Here is a 22635-nt window from a genome sequence, read left to right as displayed (position 1 = left end):
GATAGATTAATTTATATATAAGGAACGAAAGACCCGACAAATAAAATAGAGAGATTAAGTGAACAGTTGTAGTTCTTTGCTGGCTTTAAGTCCAGTGTTAAGGAAAGGTTTGTTGTGTTTGATTAAGAGTGCTTCAAGAAAAGCGAGAATATGATAGTTATTCGATTTAGTTATGTGTAGAATTCTATAGTTATTGAAAACTAAGTTCTCAATAGGAAAAGGGTTATTCAAAGATAATGGTATATCGTTGAGTAGTGAGAACTGGTTTTGTAGTGTGGCTAAGAATTGAGCATGCTCACACTCAGAGAAATGTTGGCCTACTGCACTAGAGGAGAGCCTAGTAGAATGCTCTTTTAAACGTGCCGATATAGGTTTTCCAGCAGCCAGGGCAAGCGACTTCGTATACTAAATTGCTACGAGATAAAGAAGGAAGTTTGTCTTTGTTAGAAACAAAATAAGACAACCTTTTAGTGTCGTAAATAGTGACGAATTTCACCGGTTTGGAAAGAAATCTTTGTATTTTATTGAGACAGGATTTAAGCAGAAAATCGCCCCGATTTCCGAGATAAGGTATACGGATCCAGATTTTGGGCAATAGATTATCATCCGCTTCATGAATAACCGTATTGACAACTGGAGTGGAATTTAGAAAATACTTAGTTTTGAGTTTATTTAGCGTAGAGTATATAACATTATTAGGATAACCATTCCAAGACATGAAAGATTTGATTATTTTAATTTGACTATTGAAAAGCTTTTCCGAACTACAAATTTTAAAAGCACGGTGGTAAAGGGATTTCACCCAAGCTGTTTTGCGGTAGAATGGCTCGAAACTAGAAAAATGCGAGTACTGACCAGTGTGAGTGTCTTTACGATAAACGTCAGTACCATCGACCGTGATTTTTATATCTAAAAAATGTGCGATACCATCGGGAAAAGTGTCAACTGTGAAATTGAGGTTAGGATCGAAACTATTAAACTTTGTTAAAACACCGGAAATATCGGAAGGCTTAATTAAGACAAGCGTATCATCAACATAACGTTTGTAAAATTTTATAGTGTTATCAGCAATTAATTCAGAAACTATTAATCTCTCAAACTCCGTAAGTATGATATTAGCTAAGACAGGTCCTAGTGATGAGCCCATAGAAACGCCGTCTTTTTGAACATAAATTTGGTCATCAAAGGAGAAGGCTGTTTTGTTGCAACAATCCAAAATGAGTTTTTTTAAAGTGCGTTTTTGCATAGTGGTTACTAACAATTTATCTTTGTAAATTCGATCTAGAATGATGTTGACTGTGCGGGAAAGAGGAACATTAGTAAACAAAGACAACATGAAAAGAAACAAGTTGATAGCCATCTTGAAACAAATGTTTAGGGATGTTGTTAATAGCATTCACCGCATCAAATGAATCAGAGAGAGAATAAGAGTTTAAAGTGAGAGGATTTAGTAGAGACGGTAAGAATTTGCCAACGTTATAGTGAAGAGTGTTGGTAGTGTCAAAGCATGCGCTTTGCCAAAATGTGTTGTGATGGGTTTGAGAGTATCGAGTTGTTCATCAGTGATTTCACCACGCTTATTAAGTTTAAGTAGGTAGCTTTGTAAAGAATGAAGCCTAGTTAGTGTCGGGTCAGTATCTAATTTCTTAAACTTAGACGAATCAGAAAAAAGGGATTTGACAGAAGATACACAGAGAGAGAGAGCGCACGTGTCAATCCAGCATGTAGGCGGAAGGCCGGTAAACCAAGCAGAGCGAAACATGATAAGGTTGTGAATAAAACTAAATATGTATGCTATATTTACAACAATATGTTAGATTAATTTAAGGAAAGAAAGACCCGACAAATAAAATAGAGAGATTAAGTGAACAGTTGTAGTTCTTTGCTGGCTTTAAGTCCAGTGTTAAAGAAAGGTTTGTTGTGTTTGATTAAGAGTGCTTCAAGAAAGGCGAGAATATGATAGTTATTCGATTTAGTTATGTGTAGAATTCTATAGTTATTGAAAACTAAGTTCTCAATAGGAGAAGGGTTATTCAAAGATAATGGTATATCGTTGAGTCGTGAGAACTGGTTTTGTAGTGTGGCTAAGAATTGAGCATGCTCACACTCATTTCCTCTGCAATGTTTTTATTTTCTCTTGCAGTTTGCTTTGTGATAATGAATTTTGTACAGGTGTGTACATGAGCAGACTATGATTGATAGGGATATCCAGTATAAATAAAGTTAGTTTAGTTTAGGTTTCCTCCTGTAGTAACACTGGGTCAATAAGAGATGATGATTACTGGACCTCTATGAAGAACATTTTAAAACTGATAGAGCTATGCTGTATAAATAAAAATAGTTTAGTTTAGGTTTCCTCCTGCAGTGATACTGGATCAATAAGAGGTGATCCTACTGGACCTCTAGGAAGAACAGTTTGGAACTGATAGAGCTATCCAGTATAAATAAAGTTAGTTTACTTTAGGTTTACTCCTGTAGTAACACTGGATCAATAAGAGATGATGATTACTGGACCTCTAGGAAGAACAGTTTAGAACTGATAGAGTTACCAAGTAAAATAAATTAGTTTAGTGTAGATTTTCTCCTGTAGTAACACTGGATCAATAAGAGATGACCCTTACTGTAACCTCTAGGAAGAACAGTTTGGAACTTTTAGAGCTATCCAGTATAAATAAAGTTAGTTTACTCTAGGTTTCCTCCTGTAGTAACACTGGATCAATAAGACATGCTCTTACTGGACCTCTAGGAAGAACGGTTTAGAACTGATAGATCTATCCAGAATAAATAAAGTTAGTTTAGTTTAGGTTTCCCCTTGTAAGAACACTGGATAAATAAGAGATGATCCTTACTGGACCTCTAGGAAGAACAGTTTAAAACTGATAGAGCTATCCAGTATAAACAAAGTTAGTTTAGTTTAGGTTTCCTCCTGTAGTAACACTGGATCAATAAGAGATGACCCTTACTGAACCTCTAGGAAGAACAGTTTACAACTGATAGAGCTATCCAGTATAAATAAAGTTAGTTTAGTTTAGGTTTCCTCCTGTAGTAACACTGGATCAATAAGAGATGATCCTTACTGGACCTCTAGGAAGAACAGTTTAGAACTGATAGAGCTGTCCAGTATAAATAAAGTTAGTTTAGTTTAGGTTTCCTCCTGTAGTAACACTGGATCATAAAGAGATGACCCTTACTTAACCTCTAGGAAGAACAGTTTAGAACTGATAGATCTATCCAGAATAAATAAAGTTAGTTTAGTTTAGGTTTCCTCCTGTAGTAACACTGGATCAATAAGAGATGATCCTTACTGGACCTCTAGGAAAACAGTTTAGAACTGATAGAGCCAGTATAAATAAAGTTAGTTTAGTTTAGGTTTCCTCCTGTAGTAACACTGGATCATAAGAGATGACCCTTACTAACCTCTAGGAAGAACAGTTTAGAACTGATAGATCTATCCAGTATAAATAAAGTTGGTTTAGTTTAGGTTTCCTGCTGTAGTAACACTGGATCAATAAGAGATGATCCTTACTGGACCTCTAGGAAGAACAGTTTAGAACTGATAGAGCTATCCAGTATAAATAAAGTTAGTTTAGTTTAGGTTTCCTCCTGTAGTAACACTCGATCAATAAGAGATGACCCTTACTGAACCTCTAGGAAGAACAGTTTAGAACTGATAGATCTATCCAGTATAAATAAAGTTAGTTTAGTTTAGGTTTCCTCCTGTAGTAACACTGGATCAATAAGAGATGATCCTTACTTAACCTCTAGGAAGAACAGTTTAGAACTGATAGAGCTGTCCAGTATAAATAAAGTTAGTTTAGTTTAGGTTTCCTCCTGTAGTAACACTGGATCAATAAGAGATGACCCTACTGAACCTCTAGGAAGAACAGTTAAGAACTGATAGATCTATCCAGTATAAATAAAGTTGGTTTCGTTTATGTTTCCTGCTGTAGTAACACTGGATCAATAAGAGATGATCCTTACTGGACCTCTAGGAAGAACAGTTTAGAACCGATAGAGCTGTCCAGTATAAATAAAGTTAGTTTAGTTTAGGTTCTTCCTGTAGTAACACTGGATCAATAGGAGATGACTCTTACTAAACCTCTAGGAAGAACAGTTTAGAACTGATAGATCTATCCAGTATAAATAAAATTAGTTTACTTTAGGTTTCCTGCTGTAGTAACCCTGGATCAATAAGAGATGACCTTTACTGAACCTCTAGGAAGAACAGTTTACAACTGATAGAGCTATCCAGTATAAATAAAGTTGGTTTAGTTTAGGTTTCCTGCTGTAGTAACACTGGATCAATAAGAGATGATCCTTACTGCACCTCTAGGAAGAACAGTTTAGAACTGATAGAGCTGTCCAGTATAAATAAAGTTAGTTTAGTTTAGGTTTCCTCCTGTAGTAACACTGGATCAATAAGAGATGACCCTTACTGAACCTCTAGGAAGAACAGTTTAGAACTGATAGATCTATGCAGTGCAAATAAAGTTAGTTTAGTTTAGGTTTCCTCCTGTAGTAATACTGGATCAATAACAGATGACCCTTACTGAACCTCTAGGAAGAGCAGTTTAGAACTGATAGACCTATCCAGTATAAATAAAGTTAGTTTAGTTTAGGTTCCTCCTGTGGTAAGACTGGATCAAAAAGAGATGATCCTTACTGGATCTTTAGGAGGAACTGTTTAGAACTGATAGAGCTATCCAGTATGAATAAACTTAGTCTAGTTTAGGTTTCCTCCAGTAGTAACACTGGATCAATAAAAGATGATCCTTACTGAACCTCTAGGAACAAAAGTTTAGAACTGATCGAGCTATCCAGTGTAAATAAAATTAGCTTAGTTTAGATTTTCTCCTGTAGTAACACTGGATCAATAAGAGATGGCGATTATTGGACATCTAGGAAGAACAGTTTAGAACTGATAGAGTTACAAAGTATAAATAAATTTAGTTTAGTTTAGATTTTCTCCTGTAGTAACACTGGATCAATAAGAGATGACCCTTACTGAACCTCTAGGAAGAACAGTTTAGAACTGAGAGAGTTACCAAGTATAAATAAAATTAGTTTAGTTTAGATTTTCTCCTGTAGTAACATTGGATTAATAAAAGATGACCCATACTGAACCTCTAGGAAACACAGTTCAGAACTGATAGAGCTATCTACAGTGTCCAGTATAAAGAAAGTTAGTTTAGTTTAGGTTTCCTCCTGTAGTAAGACTGGATCAATAAGAGCGGATCCTTATTGGACCTCTATGAAGAACAGTTTAGAACTGATAGAGCTATGCTGTATAAATAAAGTTAGTTTGGTTTAGGTTTCCTCCTGTAGTAAAACTGGATCAATAAGAGATTATCTTTACTGGACCTCTATGAAGAACAGTTTAGAACTGATAGATATGCCAGTATAAATAAAGTTTAGTTAGTTTAGGTTTCCTCCTGTAGTAAACTGGATCAAAAAGATTATTTTACTGGACCTCTATGAAGAACAGTTTAGAACTGATAGATATCTGTATAAATAAAGTTAGTTTAAGTTTAGGTTTCCTCCTGTAGTAACACTGGATCAAAAAGAGATGATCCCTACTGGACCTCTAGAAGAACAGTTTGGAACTGATAGAACTATCCAGTATAAATAAAGTAGTTACTTTACGTTTCCTCCTGCAGTAACACTGGATCAATAAGAGATGATGATTACAGGACCTATAGGAAGAACAGTTTAGATCTGATAGAGTTACTAAGTATAAATAAAATTAGTTTAGTTTAGATTTTCTCCTGTAGTAACACTGGATCAATAAGAGATGACCCTTACTGAACCTCTAGGAAGAACAGTTTAGAACTGATAGAGCTATCCAGTATAAATAAAGTTTGTTTTGTTTAGGTTTCCTCCTGTAGTAACACTGGATCAATACGAGACGATCTTTACTGGACCTCTAGGAAGAACGGTTTACAACTGATAGAGCTATCCAGTATAAATAAAGTTAGTTTAGTTTAGGTTTCCTCCTGTAGTAACACTGGATCAATAAGAGATGACCCTATTGAACCTCTAGGAAGAACAGTTTAGAACTGATAGATCTATCCAGTATAAATAAAGTTGGTTTCGTTTAGGTTTCCTGCTGTAGTAACACTGGATCAATACGAGATGATCCTTACTGGACCTCTAGGAAGAAAAGTTTAGAACTGATAGAGCTATCCAGTATAAATAAAGTTAGTTTACTCTAGGTTTCCTCTGTAGTAACACTGGATCAATAAGAGATGATGATTACTGGACCTCTAGGAAGAACAGTTTAGAACTGATAGAGTTACCAAGTATAAATAAAATTAGTTTAGTTTAGATTTTCTCGTGTAGTAACACAGGATCAGTAAGAGATGACCCTTACTGAACCTCTAGGAAGAACAGTTTGGAACTTTTAGAGCTACCAGTATAAATAAAGTTAGTTTATACTAGGTTTCTTCCTGTAGTAACACTGGATCAATAGGAGATGATGATTACTGGACCTCTAGGAAGAAGAGTTTAGAACTGGTAGATCTATCCAGTATAAATAAAGTTAGTTTAGTTTAGGTTTCCTCCTGTAGTAACACTGGATCAATAAGAGATGATCCTTACTGGACCTCTAGGCAGAACAGTTTAGAACTGATAGAGCTGTCCAGTATAAATAAAGTTAGTTTAGTTTAGGTTCCTCCTGTAGTAACACTGGATCAATAGGAGATGACTCTTACTAACCTCTAGGAAGAACAGTTTAGAACTGATAGATCTCCAGTATAAATAAAATTAGTTTACTTTAGGTTTCCTCCTGTAGTAACCCTGGATCAATAAGAGATGACCCTTACTGAACCTCTAGGAAGAACAGTTTACAACTTATAGAGCTATCCAGTATAAATAAAGTTGGTTTAGTTTAGGTTTCCTGCTGTAGTAACACTGGATCAATAAGAGATGATCCTTACTGCACCTCTAGGAAGAACAGTTTAGAACTGATAGACCTATCCAGTATAAATAAAGTTAGTTTAGTTTAGGTTCCTCCTGTGGTAAGAGTGGATCAATAAGAGATGATCCTTACTGGATCTTTAGGAGGAACTGTTTAGAACTGATAGAGCTATCCAGTATGAATAAACTTAGTCTAGTTTAGGTTTCCTCCTGTAGTAACACTGGAACAATAAGAGATGATCTTTACTGGACCTCTAGGAAGAACAGTTTAAAACTGATAGAGCTATCCAGTATAAACAAAGTTAGTTTAGTTTAGGTTTCCTCCTGTAGTAACACTGGATCAATAAGAGATGACCCTTACTGAACCTCTAGGAAGAACAGTTTACAACTGATAGAGCTATCCAGTATAAATAAAGTTAGTTTAGTTTAGGTTTCCTCCTGTAGTAACACTGGATCAATAAGAGATGATCCTTACTGGACCTCTAGGAAGAACAGTTTAGAACTGATAGAGCTGTCCAGTATAAATAAAGTTAGTTTAGTTTAGGTTTCCTCCTGTAGTAACACTGGATCAATAAGAGATGATCCTTACTGAACCTCTAGGAGAACAGTTTAGAACTGAAAGATCTATCCAGTATAAATAAAGTTGGTTTCGTTTAGGTTTCCTGCTTTATTAACACTGGATCAATAAGAGATGATCCTTACTGGACCTCTAGGAAGAAAAGTTTAGAACTGATAGAGCTATCCAGTATAAATAAAATTAGTTTCTTAGGTTTCCTCCTGTATAGTAACACTGGATCAATAAGAGATGATGATTACTGGACCTCTAGGAAGAACAGTTTAGAACTGATAGAGTTACCAAGTATAAATAAAATTAGTTTAGTTTAGATTTTCTTCTGTAGTAACACAGGATCAATAAGAGATGACCCTTACTGAACCTCTAGGAAGAACAGTTTACAACTGATAGAGCTATCCAGTAAATAAAGTTAGTTTAGTTTAGGTTTCCTCCTGTAGTAACACTGGATCAATAAGAGATGATCCTTACTGGACCTCTAGGAAGAACAGTTTAGAACTGATAGAGCTGTCCAGTATAAATAAAGTTAGTTTAGTTTAGGTTCCTCCTGTAGTAACACTGGATCAATAGGAGATGACTCTTACTAAACCTCTAGGAAGAACAGTTTAGAACTGATAGATCTATCCAGTATAAATAAAATTAGTTTACTTTAGGTTTCCTCCTGTAGTAACCCTGGATCAATAAGAGATGACCCTTACTGAACCTCTAGGAAGAACAGTTTACAACTGATAGAGCTATCCAGTATAAATAAAGTTGGTTTAGTTTAGGTTTCCTGCTGTAGTAACACTGGATCAATAAGAGATGATCCTTACTGCACCTCTAGGAAGAACAGTTTAGAACTGATAGAGCTGTCCAGTATAAATAAAGTTAGTTTAGTTTAGGTTTTCTCCTGTAGTAACACTGGATCAATAAGAGATGACCCTTACTGAACCTCTAGGAAGAACAGTTTAGAACTGATAGATCTATGCAGTGCAAATAAAGTTAGTTTAGTTTAGGTTTCCTCCTGTAGTAATACTGAATCAATAACAGATGACCCTTACTGAACCTCTAGGAAGAGCAGTTTAGAACTGATAGACCTATCCAGTATAAATAAAGTTAGTTTAGTTTAGGTTCCTCCTGTGGTAAGAGTGGATCAATAAGAGATGATCCTTACTGGATCTTTAGGAGGAACTGTTTAGAACTGATAGAGCTATCCAGTATGAATAAACTTAGCTTTTAGTTTAGGTTTCCTCCAGTAGTAACACTGGATCAATAAAAGATGATCCTTACTGAACCTCTAGGAACAAAAGTTTAGAACTGATCGAGCTATCCAGTGTAAATAAAATTAGTTTAGTTTAGATTTTCTCCTGTAGTAACACTGGATCAATAAAAGATTATCTTTACCGGACCTCTAGCAAGAACGGTTTAGAACTGATAGAGCTATCTACAGTATCCAGTATAAAGAAAGTTAGTTTAGTTTAGGTTTCCTCCTGTAGTAACACTGGATCAATAAGAGCGGATCCTTATTAGACCTCTATGAAGAACAGTTTAGAACTGATAGAGCTATGCTGTATAAATAAAGTTAGTTTGGTTTAGGTTTCCTCCTGTAGTAAAACTGGATCAATAAGAGATTATCTTTACCGGACCTCTAGCAAGAACGGTTTAGAACTGATAGATCTATCCAGTATAAATAAAGTTAGTTTAGTTTAGGTTTCCTCCTGTAGTAACACTGGATCAAAAAGAGTTGATGATTACTGGACCTCTATGAAGAACAGTTTAGAACTGATAGAGCTATGCTGTATAAATAAAAATAGTTTAGTTTAGGTTTCCTCCTGCAGTGACACTGGATCAATAAGAGATGATCCCTACTGGACCTCTAGGAAGAACAGTTTGGAACTGATAGAGCTATCCAGTATAAATAAAGTTAGTTTACTTTAGGTTTCCTCCTGCAGTAACACTGGATCAATAAGAGATGATGATTACAGGACCTATAGGAAGAACAGTTTAGATCTGATAGAGTTACCAAGTATAAATAAAATTAGTTTAGTTTAGATTTTCTCCTGTAGTAACACTGGATCAATAAGAGATGACCCTTACTGAACCTCTAGGAAGAACAGTTTAGAACTGATAGAGCTATCCAGTATAAATAAAGTTTGTTTTGTTTAGGTTTCCTCCTGTAGTAACACTGGATCAATACGAGACGATCTTTACTGGACCTCTAGGAAGAACGGTTTACAACTGATAGAGCTATCCAGTATAAATAAAGTTAGTTTAGTTTAGGTTTCCTCCTGTAGTAACACTGGATCAATAAGAGATGATCTTTACTGGACCTCTAGGAAGAACAGTTTAGAACTGATAGAGCTGTCCAGTATAAATAAAGTTAGTTTAGTTTAGGTTTCACAGTAACTCACGACAAAATCATACTTCACGGCAAAAACCAACAGTTCATTTTTAATAATTTTACATTATAACTTTCTTCTTTATGTATAAATTGTGACAACCGTGATTGTTTTTGTTGACGTTTTGTTGCTATAACAACGAAGGTACGGCGAGTTACGAAGTCGATTTGCGAACGCCCGAAGATATTCCCACGGGTTTCGTGGATTTCGCGTGTAAGCAATATGAGCGAATCTTCCAGAGATTTAAAAGCAAAGTCGGTGAAGTTTTTCGATTTTCAAACATTGCAGAAAGGACCTTTGCAAGTAGAGATCATCTCTTTACAAAGATTAAGGTAAGTATTACACTCAACTATCTGGAATATATCCTAAATATTCATTTTAAGCGGACTTTGTGATCGAGAATAAAATAAATATGCAAGATTGATGCATGAATCGTGCTAAACAATTCCTAAATGCAAGGCTTACACGAATCTAAAAAGTTACCAGCATATTTTCGACTGGTCGCCTTCAATTTTAACGAAGCGTAAGGATTTAATTGTAGTAGCTGATGGTCTAATTTATAACTTGTCTAAATGAGACTAAATCTTTATTCAATTTGTTCAAATATTAGGCTTATAACACACATGAAGTCTGGACAATACTTTGTTACATATTGCTGTACTAAGTCACTATGTTTAACGTTTTATTTCAGCTCTTTTGCCTTAGTGAATTGATATCAGGACTTGCATTGATAGCAATTGAATAACTGAAGCAGCTATCCTGACAAAATATGTTCTTATATAAATAAATAAGACAGTGGACTATGTGAATTTAATCTATTTAGTTTTTAACTAATATTTGATTTTCATTTCACTATCCAGCATTGATGGGTGGAGCGAGGTCAGCACTGAGACAAAGTCTGCGTGGCCCTGTGGAGATGCAAGGCAGATTGATAAAGTTTTGGATGGCCAACCTTCGCTGGCACCAAGACATGAAACAACAAAAGACCTGCTTGATAGTGCAAAACAAGGTAAGGATTGTTAGACTTCATTAAAAGTTAAATATGCCCTGATGCCCCATTTTGTCATTGTATAATGAATAAACCTTTTATCATGTTCAATGATTTTACATGTGCATTAGTGGAAGAGTAGGTACTGTCAGTTAATGAGTTAAAAAAACTATCTGTCAGTGTCTCTTGTTAACCCATTAGCTTGCAATGCACCCAGATGTGGCCTACTTTAGTTTTTTATTCTGTCTAATGCCAGATGATTTTATTCATCAGTGGAAGATTATTGTTCAGTTAATGAGTTAACAAAACTATCTGTCAGTGTCTCTTGTCAACCCATTAGCTTCCAATGCACTCAGATGTGGCCTACTTTAGTTTTTTATTCTGTCTAATGTCAAATGATTTTACTCATCAGTGGAAGAGTATTGTCAGTTAATGAGTTAACAAAACTATCTGTCAGTGTCTCTTTTTAACCCATTAATTAGCTTGCAATGCACCTAGATGTGACCTACTTTAGTATTTTACTCTGTCTAATGTCAGATGATTTTACTCATCAGTAGAAGAGTTCTGTCAATTAATGAGATCTGTCAGTGTCTCTTATATGTTAACCCATTAGCTTTCTATACACACAGATGTGACCTACTTTTGTATTTTACTATGTCTAATGCCAGATGATTTTACTCATCAGTAGAAGAGAACTGTCAGTTAATGTGTGAAAACTATCTATCTATAAAATTTAGAAAACCAAGCCAAATTTGATTTACATAACAAGAGAAGTGAAGAATATCTACAGCTCTTGAAACAAATCCGAGTGGACTCTGTTGACGTTCCCGACAAGGTTAGCATGTTTAACTTGTTTATTTCTGCTTTGGCTATGATTGTAAAAATGTACTCACTTTTCCCATCATAATTTTCGAAGAACAACCCTCAGCCTGCAGAGGAATCCTTGTCACCAACAGCAGCTACAACAAGGCTTAGCACTGAGGAATTGACATTGTTGCTTCAAGAGCGAATGAAAACCCCAGATGAATGGACAGCAGAGAAAATTGCATCACATTTTAAACTGTCCACGAATTCAGTTGAAAACTTGTTGAAACACTACAATGATTTTAATATTCATGTTGCCCCAAAAATTCCTGAGCCTTTGGAAGAGATTACACATTGAATATTAGCTTTTTAAGAATGCTTGTATACTGGTGTAAAGTAGTATATATCCTATCAGTTCTAAACTGTTCCTCCTAGAGGTTGAGTCAGGATCATCTCTTATTGATCCTGTGTTACTGCAGCTAGGTGGAAACCTAAACTAAATTAAACTAAATTAACTCTATTTCTACTGGATAGTTCTGTAACTTTTCTTCCTAGAGGTCCAGTAAGGATAATCTCTTATTGATCCAGTGTTATTTACTACAGGTGGAAACCTAAACTGAATATATATATATATATATATATATATATATATATAACAAATGCTTTTTATCTGTTGTAGATTGAAGAGTGCTCAACACAATTTTTGTAGAGCGATATTTATTTATTTAATCTTAAAACAGTATTAGCTGCTACTTAAAGTTTCATGCTTCTTGCAATCATCAGGCAACTGTTCACAGTTAAGTTTGATGACGCTACTCAGTTAAAAAACCGTTAGTGAGTGCGTCACCAAAACTGAACTGAACTATGAACAGTTGCCTGATGATTGCAAGAAGCATGAAACTTTAAGTAGCAGCTAATACTGTTTTAAGATTAAATAAATATATATATATATATATATATATATATATATATATATATATATATATATATATATATATATATATATATATAGATATAGATATAGATATATATATATATATATATATATATATATATATATATATATATATATATATATATATATATATATATATATATATATATATATATATATAGATATATTGGTGAAATTCATGAATAATTAATAAGTCTAACTTGCAATCATTGCGCAGTATTTTGGTCACATGTATACATCTGTAATTCTCCGTAAAGGTCTCATGAATTGCTAATTAATATATTAACTTTGATACAACCAATCTTAATTAGTATTCATAACTTTGTTACACAGATGCCCTAATATGCATTAATATGCATCAGGCTGGCTACGCCTCAGGGCCTGAGCTAAGGTTTTATAGTTGACCATTAAACTACATCCTAATTTTTCTTTTGTATAATTTATTCTCTAGTTTTGCTGGCCCATTGCGCGCTATTTACTGAAATTTCTACATCAGCAAATGACAGAGCCCAACTGCTGAAATACAGGTAATTTCATCGAAATTTGCCTGGATTTTGTCCCTTACTTTCAAGTCACACACTTTTTTTGGATTCAAATAGTTTTAAAAATATTTTTAAGTGTTTTTTAAGCCTGTTTCTTTTCCTTTTTATGTTATAGTCAGATAGCTTCAATCATGGGATCTTCTGCCGTATTTGTTGCCGATTATGTGTCAGATAGTGTGAGTAGCTTTTTACCTCAGTAAAATCATCTGACATTAGACAGAGTAAAATACTGAAGTAGGTCATATCTGGGTGCATTGCAAGCTAATCAGTTAACCTTGATTTTTACGTTGTTCACAAAATTCAACACTGACTGGTTTTCAAACCTTTATATAGCAAAATAATTTTGTCGATTTTCAAATACTTTGCGTCATTGTGGCAATAATAAGTTGCGTGGCCATGTGTTATGCTGGGCTCAATGTGAAAGTGGACAAAAAATATGAACCAGTTATGGACGAGAAAGGTATAGGGTCAGCTTGTTTCTTATTTTTTGTGTTACCAACGGTCAGAACTTCAACAATTTTTTTCCCAGGGGACAAAAAAAATGGGCCTACATCAGTGTCTTGGTGGTCACTAACCTTTCAAATATGCATTACAGAAGAATTTCGGTGAGTAATTTTTGTCTTAAAAAACCATGACCAGCCGACAATTTTAAAAAGTAAAGTAAAAAGCAAATTCCGAACAAACAAGACATCTTGAGAATCAAAATATAATTCAAACAAGACACAGATTGAGACTGTAAATTTTCGACTTTATTACAAAGTCATCTTCAGACAGAATGAAATACAATACTTTACAACGCATATATATACAACACAGAGAGAGAGCGCACGTGTCAATCCAGCATGTAGGCGGAAGGCCGGTAAACCAAGCAGAGCGAAACATGATAAGGTTGTGAATAAAACTAAATATGTATGCTATATTTACAACAATATGTTTGATAGATTAATTTATATATAAGGAACGAAAGACCCGACAAATAAAATAGAGAGATTAAGTGAACAGTTGTAGTTCTTTGCTGGCTTTAAGTCCAGTGTTAAGGAAAGGTTTGTTGTGTTTGATTAAGAGTGCTTCAAGAAAAGCGAGAATATGATAGTTATTCGATTTAGTTATAGAATTCTATAGTTATTGAAAACTAAGTTCTCAATAGGAAAAGGGTTATTCAAAGATAATGGTATATCGTTGAGTAGTGAGAACTGGTTTTGTAGTGTGGCTAAGAATTGAGCATGCTCACACTCAGAGAAATGTTGGCCTACTGCACTAGAGGAGAGCCTAGTAGAATGCTCTTTTAAACGTGCCGATATAGGTTTTCCAGCAGCCAGGGCAAGCGACTTCGTATACTAAATTGCTACGAGATAAAGAAGGAAGTTTGTCTTTGTTAGAAACAAAATAAGACAACCTTTTAGTGTCGTAAATAGTGACGAATTTCACCGGTTTGGAAAGAAATCTTTGTATTTTATTGAGACAGGATTTAAGCAGAAAATCGCCCCGATTTCCGAGATAAGGTATACGGATCCAGATTTTGGGCAATAGATTATCATCCGCTTCATGAATAACCGTATTGACAACTGGAGTGGAATTTGGAAAATACTTAGTTTTGAGTTTATTTAGCGTAGAGTATATAACATTATTAGGATAACCATTCCAAGATATGAAAGATTTGATTATTTTAATTTGACTATTGAAAAGCTTTTCCGAACTACAAATTTTAAAAGCACGGTGGTAAAGGGATTTCACCCAAGCTGTTTTGCGGTAGAATGGCTCGAAACTAGAAAAATGCGAGTACTGACCAGTGTGAGTGTCTTTACGATAAACGTCAGTACCATCGACCGTGATTTTTATTTCTAAAAAATGTGCGATAACATCGGGAAAAGTGTCAACTGTGAAATTGAGGTTAGGATCGAAACTATTAAACTTTGTTAAAACACCGGAAATATCGGAAGGCTTAATTAAGACAAGCGTATCATCAACATAACGTTTGTAAAATTTTATAGTGTTATCAGCAATTAATTCAGAAACTATTAATCTCTCAAACTCCGTAAGTATGATATTAGCTAAGACAGGTCCTAGTGATGAGCCCATAGAAACGCCGTCTTTTTGAACATAAATTTGGTCATCAAAGGAGAAGGCTGTTTTGTTGCAACAATCCAAAATGAGTTTTTTTAAAGTGCGTTTTTGCATAGTGGTTACTAACAATTTATCTTTGTAAATTCGATCTAGAATGATGTTGACTGTGCGGGAAAGAGGAACATTAGTAAACAAAGACAACATCAAAAGAAACAAGTTGATAGCCATCTTGAAACAAATGTTTAGGGATGTTGTTAATAGCATTCACCGCATCAAATGAATCAGAGAGAGAATAAGAGTTTAAAGTGAGAGGATTTAGTAGAGACGGTAAGAATTTGCCAACGTTATAGTGAAGAGTGTTGGTAGTGTCAAAGCATGCGCTTTGCCAAAATGTGCTGTGATGGGTTTGAGAGTATCGAGTTGTTCATCAGTGATTTCACCACGCTTATTAAGTTTAAGTAGGTAGCTTTGTAAAGAATGAAGCCTAGTTAGTGTCGGGTCAGTATCTAATTTCTTAAACTTAGACGAATCAGAAAAAAGGGATTTGACAGAAGATACACAGAGAGAGAGCGCACGTGTCAATCCAGCATGTAGGCGGAAGGCCGGTAAACCAAACAGAGCGAAACATGATAAGGTTGTGAATAAAACTAAATATGTATGCTATATTTACAACAATATGTTAGATTAATTTAAGGAAAGAAAGACCCGACAAATAAAATAGAGAGATTAAGTGAACAGTTGTAGTTCTTTGCTGGCTTTAAGTCCAGTGTTAAAGAAAGGTTTGTTGTGTTTGATTAAGAGTGCTTCAAGAAAGGCGAGAATATGATAGTTATTCGATTTAGTTATGTGTAGAATTCTATAATTATTGAAAACTAAGTTCTCAATAGGAGAAGGGTTATTCAAAGATAATGGTATATCGTTGAGTAGTGAGAACTGGTTTTGTAGTGTGGCTAAGAATTGAGCATGCTCACACTCATTTCCTCTGCAATGTTTTTATTTTCTCTTGCAGTTTGCTTTGTGATAATGAATTTTGTACAGGTGTGTACATGAGCAGACTATGATTGATAGGGATATCCAGTATAAATAAAGTTAGTTTAGTTTAGGTTTCCTCCTGTAGTAACACTGGGTCAATAAGAGATGATGATTACTGGACCTCTATGAAGAACATTTTAAAACTGATAGAGCTATGCTGTATAAATAAAAATAGTTTAGTTTAGGTTTCCTCCTGCAGTGATACTGGATCAATAAGAGGTGATCCCTACTGGACCTCTAGGAAGAACAGTTTGGAACTGATAGAGCTATCCAGTATAAATAAAGTTAGTTTACTTTAGGTTTACTCCTGTAGTAACACTGGATCAATAAGAGATGATGATTACTGGACCTCTAGGAAGAACAGTTTAGAACTGATAGAGTTACCAAGTAAAAATAAAATTAGTTTCGTTTAGATTTTCTCCTGTAGTAACACTGGATCAATAAGAGATGACCCTTACTGAACCTCTAGGAAGAACAGTTTGGAACTTTTAGAGCTATCCAGTATAAATAAAGTTAGTTTACTCTAGGTTTCCTCCTGTAGTAACACTGGATCAATAAGACATGCTCTTTACTGGACCTCTAGGAAGAACGGTTTAGAACTGATAGATCTATCCAGAATAAATAAAGTTAGTTTAGTTTAGGTTTCCCCTTGTAAGAACACTGGATAAATAAGAGATGATCCTTACTGGACCTCTAGGATGAACAGTTTAAAACTGATAGAGCTATCCAGTATAAACAAAGTTAGTTTAGTTTAGGTTTCCTCCTGTAGTAACACTGGATCAATAAGAGATGACCCTTACTAAACCTCTAGGAAGAACAGTTTACAACTGATAGAGCTATCCAGTTTAAATAAAGTTAGTTTAGTTTAGGTTTCCTCCTGTAGTAACACTGGATCAATAAGAGATGATCCTTACTGGACCTCTAGGAAGAACAGTTTAGAACTGATAGAGCTGTCCAGTATAAATAAAGTTAGTTTAGTTTAGGTTTCCTCCTGTAGTAACACTGGATCATAAAGAGATGACCCTTACTTAACCTCTAGGAAGAACAGTTTAGAACTGATAGATCTATCCAGAATAAATAAAGTTAGTTTAGTTTAGGTTTCCCCTTGTAAGAACACTGGATAAATAAGAGATGATCTTTACTGGACCTCTAGGAAGAACAGTTTAAAACTGATAGAGCTATCCAGTATAAACAAAGTTAGTTTAGTTTAGGTTTCCTCCTGTAGTAACACTGGATCAATAAGAGATGACCCTTACTGAACCTCTAGGAAGAAGAGTTTACAACTGATAGAGCTATCCAGTATAAATAAAGTTAGTTTAGTTTAGGTTTCCTCCTGTAGTAACACTGGATCAATAAGAGATGATCCTTACTGGACCTCTAGGAAGAACAGTTTAGAACTGATAGAGCTGTCCAGTATAAATAAAGTTAGTTTAGTTTAGGTTTCCTCCTGTAGTAACACTGGATCATAAAGAGATGACCCTTACTTAACCTCTAGGAAGAACAGTTTAGAACTGATAGATCTATCCAGTATAAATAAAGTTGGTTTAGTTTAGGTTTCCTGCTGTAGTAACACTGGATCAATAAGAGATGATCCTTACTGGACCTCTAGGAAGAACAGTTTAGAACTAATAGAGCTATCCAGTATAAATAAAGTTAATTTAGTTTAGGTTTCCTCCTGTAGTAACACTCGATCAATAAGAGATGACCCTTACTGAACCTCTAGGAAGAACAGTTTAGAACTGATAGATCTATCCAGTATAAATAAAGTTAGTTTAGTTTAGGTTTCCTCCTGTAGTAACACTGGATCAATAAGAGATGATCCTTACTGGACCTCTAGGAAGAACAGTTTAGAACTGATAGAGCTGTCCAGTATAAATAAAGTTAGTTTAGTTTAGGTTTCCTCCTGTAGTAACACTGGATCAATAAGAGATGACCCTACTGAACCTCTAGGAAGAACAGTTAAGAACTGATAGATCTATCCAGTATAAATAAAGTTGGTTTCGTTTATGTTTCCTGCTGTAGTAACACTGGATCAATAAGAGATGATCCTTACTGGACCTCTAGGAAGAACAGTTTAGAACCGATAGAGCTGTCCAGTATAAATAAAGTTAGTTTAGTTTAGGTTCCTCCTGTAGTAACACTGGATCAATAGGAGATGACTCTTACTAAACCTCTAGGAGGAACAGTTTAGAACTGATAGATCTATCCAGTATAAATAAAATTAGTTTACTTTAGGTTTCCTCCTGTAGTAACCCTGGATCAATAAGAGATGACCCTTACTGAACCTCTAGGAAGAACAGTTTACAACTGATTGAGCTGTCCAGTATAAATAAAGTTGGTTTAGTTTAGGTTTCCTCCTGTAGTAACACTGGATCAATAAGAGATGATCCTTACTGCACCTCTAGGAAGAACAGTTTAGAACTGATAGAGCTGTCCAGTATAAATAAAGTTAGTTTAGTTTAGGTTTCCTCCTGTAGTAAAACTGGATCAATAAGAGATGACCCTTACTGACCTCTAGGAGAACAGTTTAAACTGGTAGATCTATGCAGTGCAAAAAAAGTTAGTTTAGTTTAGATTTCCTCGTGTAGTAATACTGGATCAATAACAGATGACCCTTACTGAACCTCTAGGAAGAGCAGTTTAGAACTGATAGACCTATCCAGTATAAATAAAGTTAGTTTAGTTTAGGTTTCCTCCTGTGGTAAGACTGGATCAATAAGAGATGATCCTTACTGGATCTTTAGGAGGAACTGTTTAGAACTGATAGAGCTATCCAGTATGAATAAACTTAGTTAGTTTAGGTTTCCTCCAGTGTAACACTGGATCAATAAGAAGATGATCCTTACTGAACCTCTAGGAACAAAAGTTTAGAACTGATCGAGCTATCCAGTATAAATAAAATTAGTTTAGTTTAGATTTTCTCCTGTAGTAACACTGGATCAATAAGAGATGGCGATTACTGAACCTCTAGGAAGAAACAGTTTAGAACTGATAGAGTTACCAGTAAAATAAAATTAGTTTAGTTAGATTTTCTCCTGTAGTAACACTGGATCATAAGAGATGGCGATTACTGGACCTCTAGGAAGAACAGTTTAGAACTGATAGATCTACCAGTATAAATAAAATTAGTTTAGTTTAGATTTTCCTGCTGTAGTAACACTGGATCAATAAGAGATGATCCTTACTGAACCTCTAGGAAGAACAGTTTAGAACTGATAGAGCTTCCAGTATAAATAAAGTTAGTTTAGTTTAGGTTTCCTCTGTAGTAACACTGGATCAATAGAGATGACTCTTACTAACCTCTAGGAAGAACAGTTTAGAACTGATAGATCTATCCAGTATAAATAAAATTAGTTTAGTTTAGGTTTCCTCCTGTAGTAACACTGGATCAATAAGAGATGACCTTACTGAACCTCTAGGAAGAACAGTTTAGAACTGATTGATCTATCCAGTATAAATAAAGTTGTTTAGTTTAGGTTTCCTCCTGTAGTAACACTGGATCAATAAGAGATGATCCTTACTGACCTCTAGGAAGAAAGTTTAGAACTGATAGAGCTATCCAGTATAAATAAAGTTAGTTTAGTTTAGGTTTCCTCCTGTAGTAACACTGGATCAATAAGAGATGACCTTACTGAACCTCTAGGAAGAACAGTTTAGAACTGATAGATCTATGCAGTAAATAAAGTTAGTTTAGTTTAGGTTTCCTCCTGTAGTAACACTGGATCAATAACAGATGACCCTTACTGAACCTCTAGGAAGAACAGTTTAGAACTGATAGACTATCAGTATAAATAAAGTTAGTTTAGTTTAGGTTTCCTCCTGTGTAAGACTGGATCAATAAGAGATGATCCTTACTGGATCTAGGAGGAACTGTTTAGAACTGATAGAGCTATCCAGTATAAAAACTTAGTTAGTTTAGGTTTCTCCAGTAGTAACACTGGATCAATAAAGATGATCCTTACTGACCTCTAGGAACAAGTTTAGAACTGATCGAGCTATCCAGTATAAATAAAATTAGTTTAGTTTAGATTTTCTCCTGTAGTAACACTGGATCAATAAGAGATGGCGATTATTGGACCTCTAGGAAGAACAGTTTAGAACTGATAGAGTTACCAAGTATAAATAAAATTAGTTTAGTTTAGATTTTCTCCTGTAGTAACACTGGATCAATAAGAGATGACCCTTACTGACCATCTAGGAAGAACAGTTTAGAACTGATAGAGTTACCAAGTATAAATAAAATTAGTTTAGTTTAGATTTTCTCCTGTAGTAATATGGATCAATAAAGATGACCCTTACTGAACCTCTAGGAAGAACAGTTCAGAACTGATAGAGCTATCTACAGTATAGTAATAAAAGTTAGTTTAGTTTAGGTTTCCTCCTGTAGTAACACTGGATCAATAAGAGATGACCCTTACTGAACCTCTAGGAAGAACAGTTTAGAACTGATAGATCTATCAGTAAATAAAGTTAGTTTAGTTTAGGTTTCCTCCTGTAGTAAACTGGATCAATAACAGATGACCTTACTGAACCTCTAGGAAGAGTTTAGAACTGATAGACTATCCAGTATAAATAAAGTTAGTTTAGTTTAGGTTTCCTCCTGTGTAGACACTGGATCAATAAGAGATGATCCTTACTGGATCTAGGAGAACGTTTAGAACTGATAGAGCTATCCAGTATGAATAAACTTAGTCTAGTTTAGGTTTCCTCCAGTAGTAACACTGGATCAATAAAAGATGATCCTTACTGAACCTGTAGGAACAAAAGTTTAGAACTGATCGAGCTATCCAGTATAAATAAAATTAGTTTAGTTTAGATTTCCTCCTGTAGTAACACTGGATCAATAAGATGATTATTGGACCTCTAGGAAGAACAGTTTAGAACTGATAGAGTTACCAAGTATAAATAAAATTAGTTTAGTTTAGATTTTCTCCTGTAGTAACACTGGATCATAAAGAGATGACCCTTACTGAACCTCTAGGAAGAACAGTTTAGAACTGATAGATCTATCCAGTATAAATAAAGTTAGTTTAGTTTAGGTTTCCCCTTGTAAGAACACTGGATAAATAAGAGATGATCCTTACTGGACCTCTAAGAAGAACAGTTTAAAACTGATAGAGTTATCCAGTATAAAAAAAGTTAGTTTAGTTTAGGTTTCCTCCTGTAGTAACACTGGATCAATAAGAGATGACCCTTACTGAACCTCTAGGAAGAAGAGTTTACAACTGATAGAGCTATCCAGTATAAATAAAGTTAGTTTAGTTTAGGTTTAGGAAGAACAGTTAAGAACTGATAGATCTATCCAGTATAAATAAAGTTGGTTTCGTTTATGTTTCCTGCTGTAGTAACACTGGATCAATAAGAGATGATCCTTACTGGACCTCTAGGAAGAACAGTTTAGAACCGATAGAGCTGTCCAGTATAAATAAAGTTAGTTTAGTTTAGGTTCCTCCTGTAGTAACACTGGATCAATAGGAGATGACTCTTACTAAACCTCTAGGAAGAACAGTTTAGAACTGATAGATCTATCCAGTATAAATAAAATTAGTTTACTTTAGGTTTCCTCCTGTAGTAACCCTGGATCAATAAGAGATGACCCTTACTGAACCTCTAGGAAGAACAGTTTACAACTGATAGAGCTATCCAGTATAAATAAAGTTGGTTTAGTTTAGGTTTCCTCCTGTAGTAACACTGGATCAATAAGAGATGATCCTTACTGCACCTCTAGGAAGAAAAGTTTAGAACTGATAGAGCTGTCCAGTATAAATAAAGTTAGTTTAGTTTAGGTTTCCTCCTGTAGTAACACTGGATCAATAAGAGATGACCCTTACTGAACCTCTAGGAAGAACAGTTTAGAACTGATAGATCTATGCAGTGCAAATAAAGTTAGTTTAGTTTAGGTTTCCTCCTGTAGTAATACTGGATCAATAACAGATGACCCTTACTGAACCTCTAGGAAGAGCAGTTTAGAACTGATAGACCTATCCAGTATAAATAAAGTTAGTTTAGTTTAGGTTCCTCCTGTGGTAAGACTGGATCAATAAGAGATGATCCTTACTGGATCTTTAGGAGGAACTGTTTAGAACTGATAGAGCTATCCAGTATGAATAAACTTAGTCTAGTTTAGGTTTCCTCCAGTAGTAACACTGGATCAATAAAAGATGATCCTTACTGAACCTCTAGGAACAAAAGTTTAGAACTGATCGAGCTATCCAGTATAAATAAAATTAGTTTAGTTTAGATTTTCTCCTGTAGTAACACTGGATCAATAAGAGATGGCGATTATTGGACCTCTAGGAAGAACAGTTTAGAACTGATAGAGTTACCAAGTATAAATAAAATTAGTTTAGTTTAGATTTTCTCCTGTAGTAACACTGGATCAATAA

At 34.8% G+C, this 22635-nt stretch overlaps 2 protein-coding genes across 2 annotated transcripts; both read left to right on the top strand.

The window, feature by feature from the left end:
- Positions 1-916: 916 nt before the first annotated feature.
- On the top strand, positions 917-12046 carry LOC114535153 (NADH dehydrogenase [ubiquinone] 1 alpha subcomplex assembly factor 4-like). Its single transcript, XM_028556536.1, has 6 exons — positions 917-958; positions 10009-10077; positions 10153-10196; positions 10725-10873; positions 11590-11687; positions 11769-12046. Exons 1-6 carry the CDS (start codon positions 917-919, stop codon positions 12012-12014), a joined length of 648 nt encoding a protein of 215 aa, XP_028412337.1. The 3' UTR covers positions 12015-12046.
- A 1021-nt stretch (positions 12047-13067) lies between these two features.
- Positions 13068-15497, top strand: LOC114535152. The gene is made up of 5 exons (XM_028556535.1): positions 13068-13138; positions 13269-13329; positions 13487-13613; positions 13683-13758; positions 15371-15497. Exons 2-5 carry the CDS (start codon positions 13285-13287, stop codon positions 15495-15497), a joined length of 375 nt encoding a protein of 124 aa, XP_028412336.1. The 5' UTR covers positions 13068-13138; positions 13269-13284.
- The last annotated feature ends 7138 nt before the right edge of the window (positions 15498-22635 follow it).

Source organism: Dendronephthya gigantea, unplaced genomic scaffold, assembly GCF_004324835.1.
Source record: "Dendronephthya gigantea isolate DGI-Jeju-01 unplaced genomic scaffold, DenGig_1.0 000111F, whole genome shotgun sequence".
Classification (NCBI taxonomy): domain Eukaryota; kingdom Metazoa; phylum Cnidaria; class Anthozoa; order Malacalcyonacea; family Nephtheidae; genus Dendronephthya; species Dendronephthya gigantea.
Note: the sequence above shows the minus strand (reverse complement) of the source record. Positions and strands in the feature narration are given on the sequence as shown.

Bases quoted from the DNA above. Each gene is read 5' to 3' on its own strand.
- LOC114535153 (XM_028556536.1), top strand. From the start codon at position 917: ATGTGCGATACCATCGGGAAAAGTGTCAACTGTGAAATTGAG. The intron at 10,874-11,589 runs GTAAGGATTGTT...TATAAAATTTAG, and splicing joins GCTTGATAGTGCAAAACAAG to AAAACCAAGCCAAATTTGAT. The intron at 11,688-11,768 runs GTTAGCATGTTT...TAATTTTCGAAG, and splicing joins CTGTTGACGTTCCCGACAAG to AACAACCCTCAGCCTGCAGA.
- LOC114535152 (XM_028556535.1), top strand. From the start codon at position 13,285: ATGGGATCTTCTGCCGTATTTGTTGCCGATTATGTGTCAGATAGT. The intron at 13,330-13,486 runs GTGAGTAGCTTT...ACCTTTATATAG, and splicing joins CCGATTATGTGTCAGATAGT to CAAAATAATTTTGTCGATTT. The intron at 13,759-15,370 runs GTGAGTAATTTT...AATTCGATCTAG, and splicing joins TGCATTACAGAAGAATTTCG to AATGATGTTGACTGTGCGGG.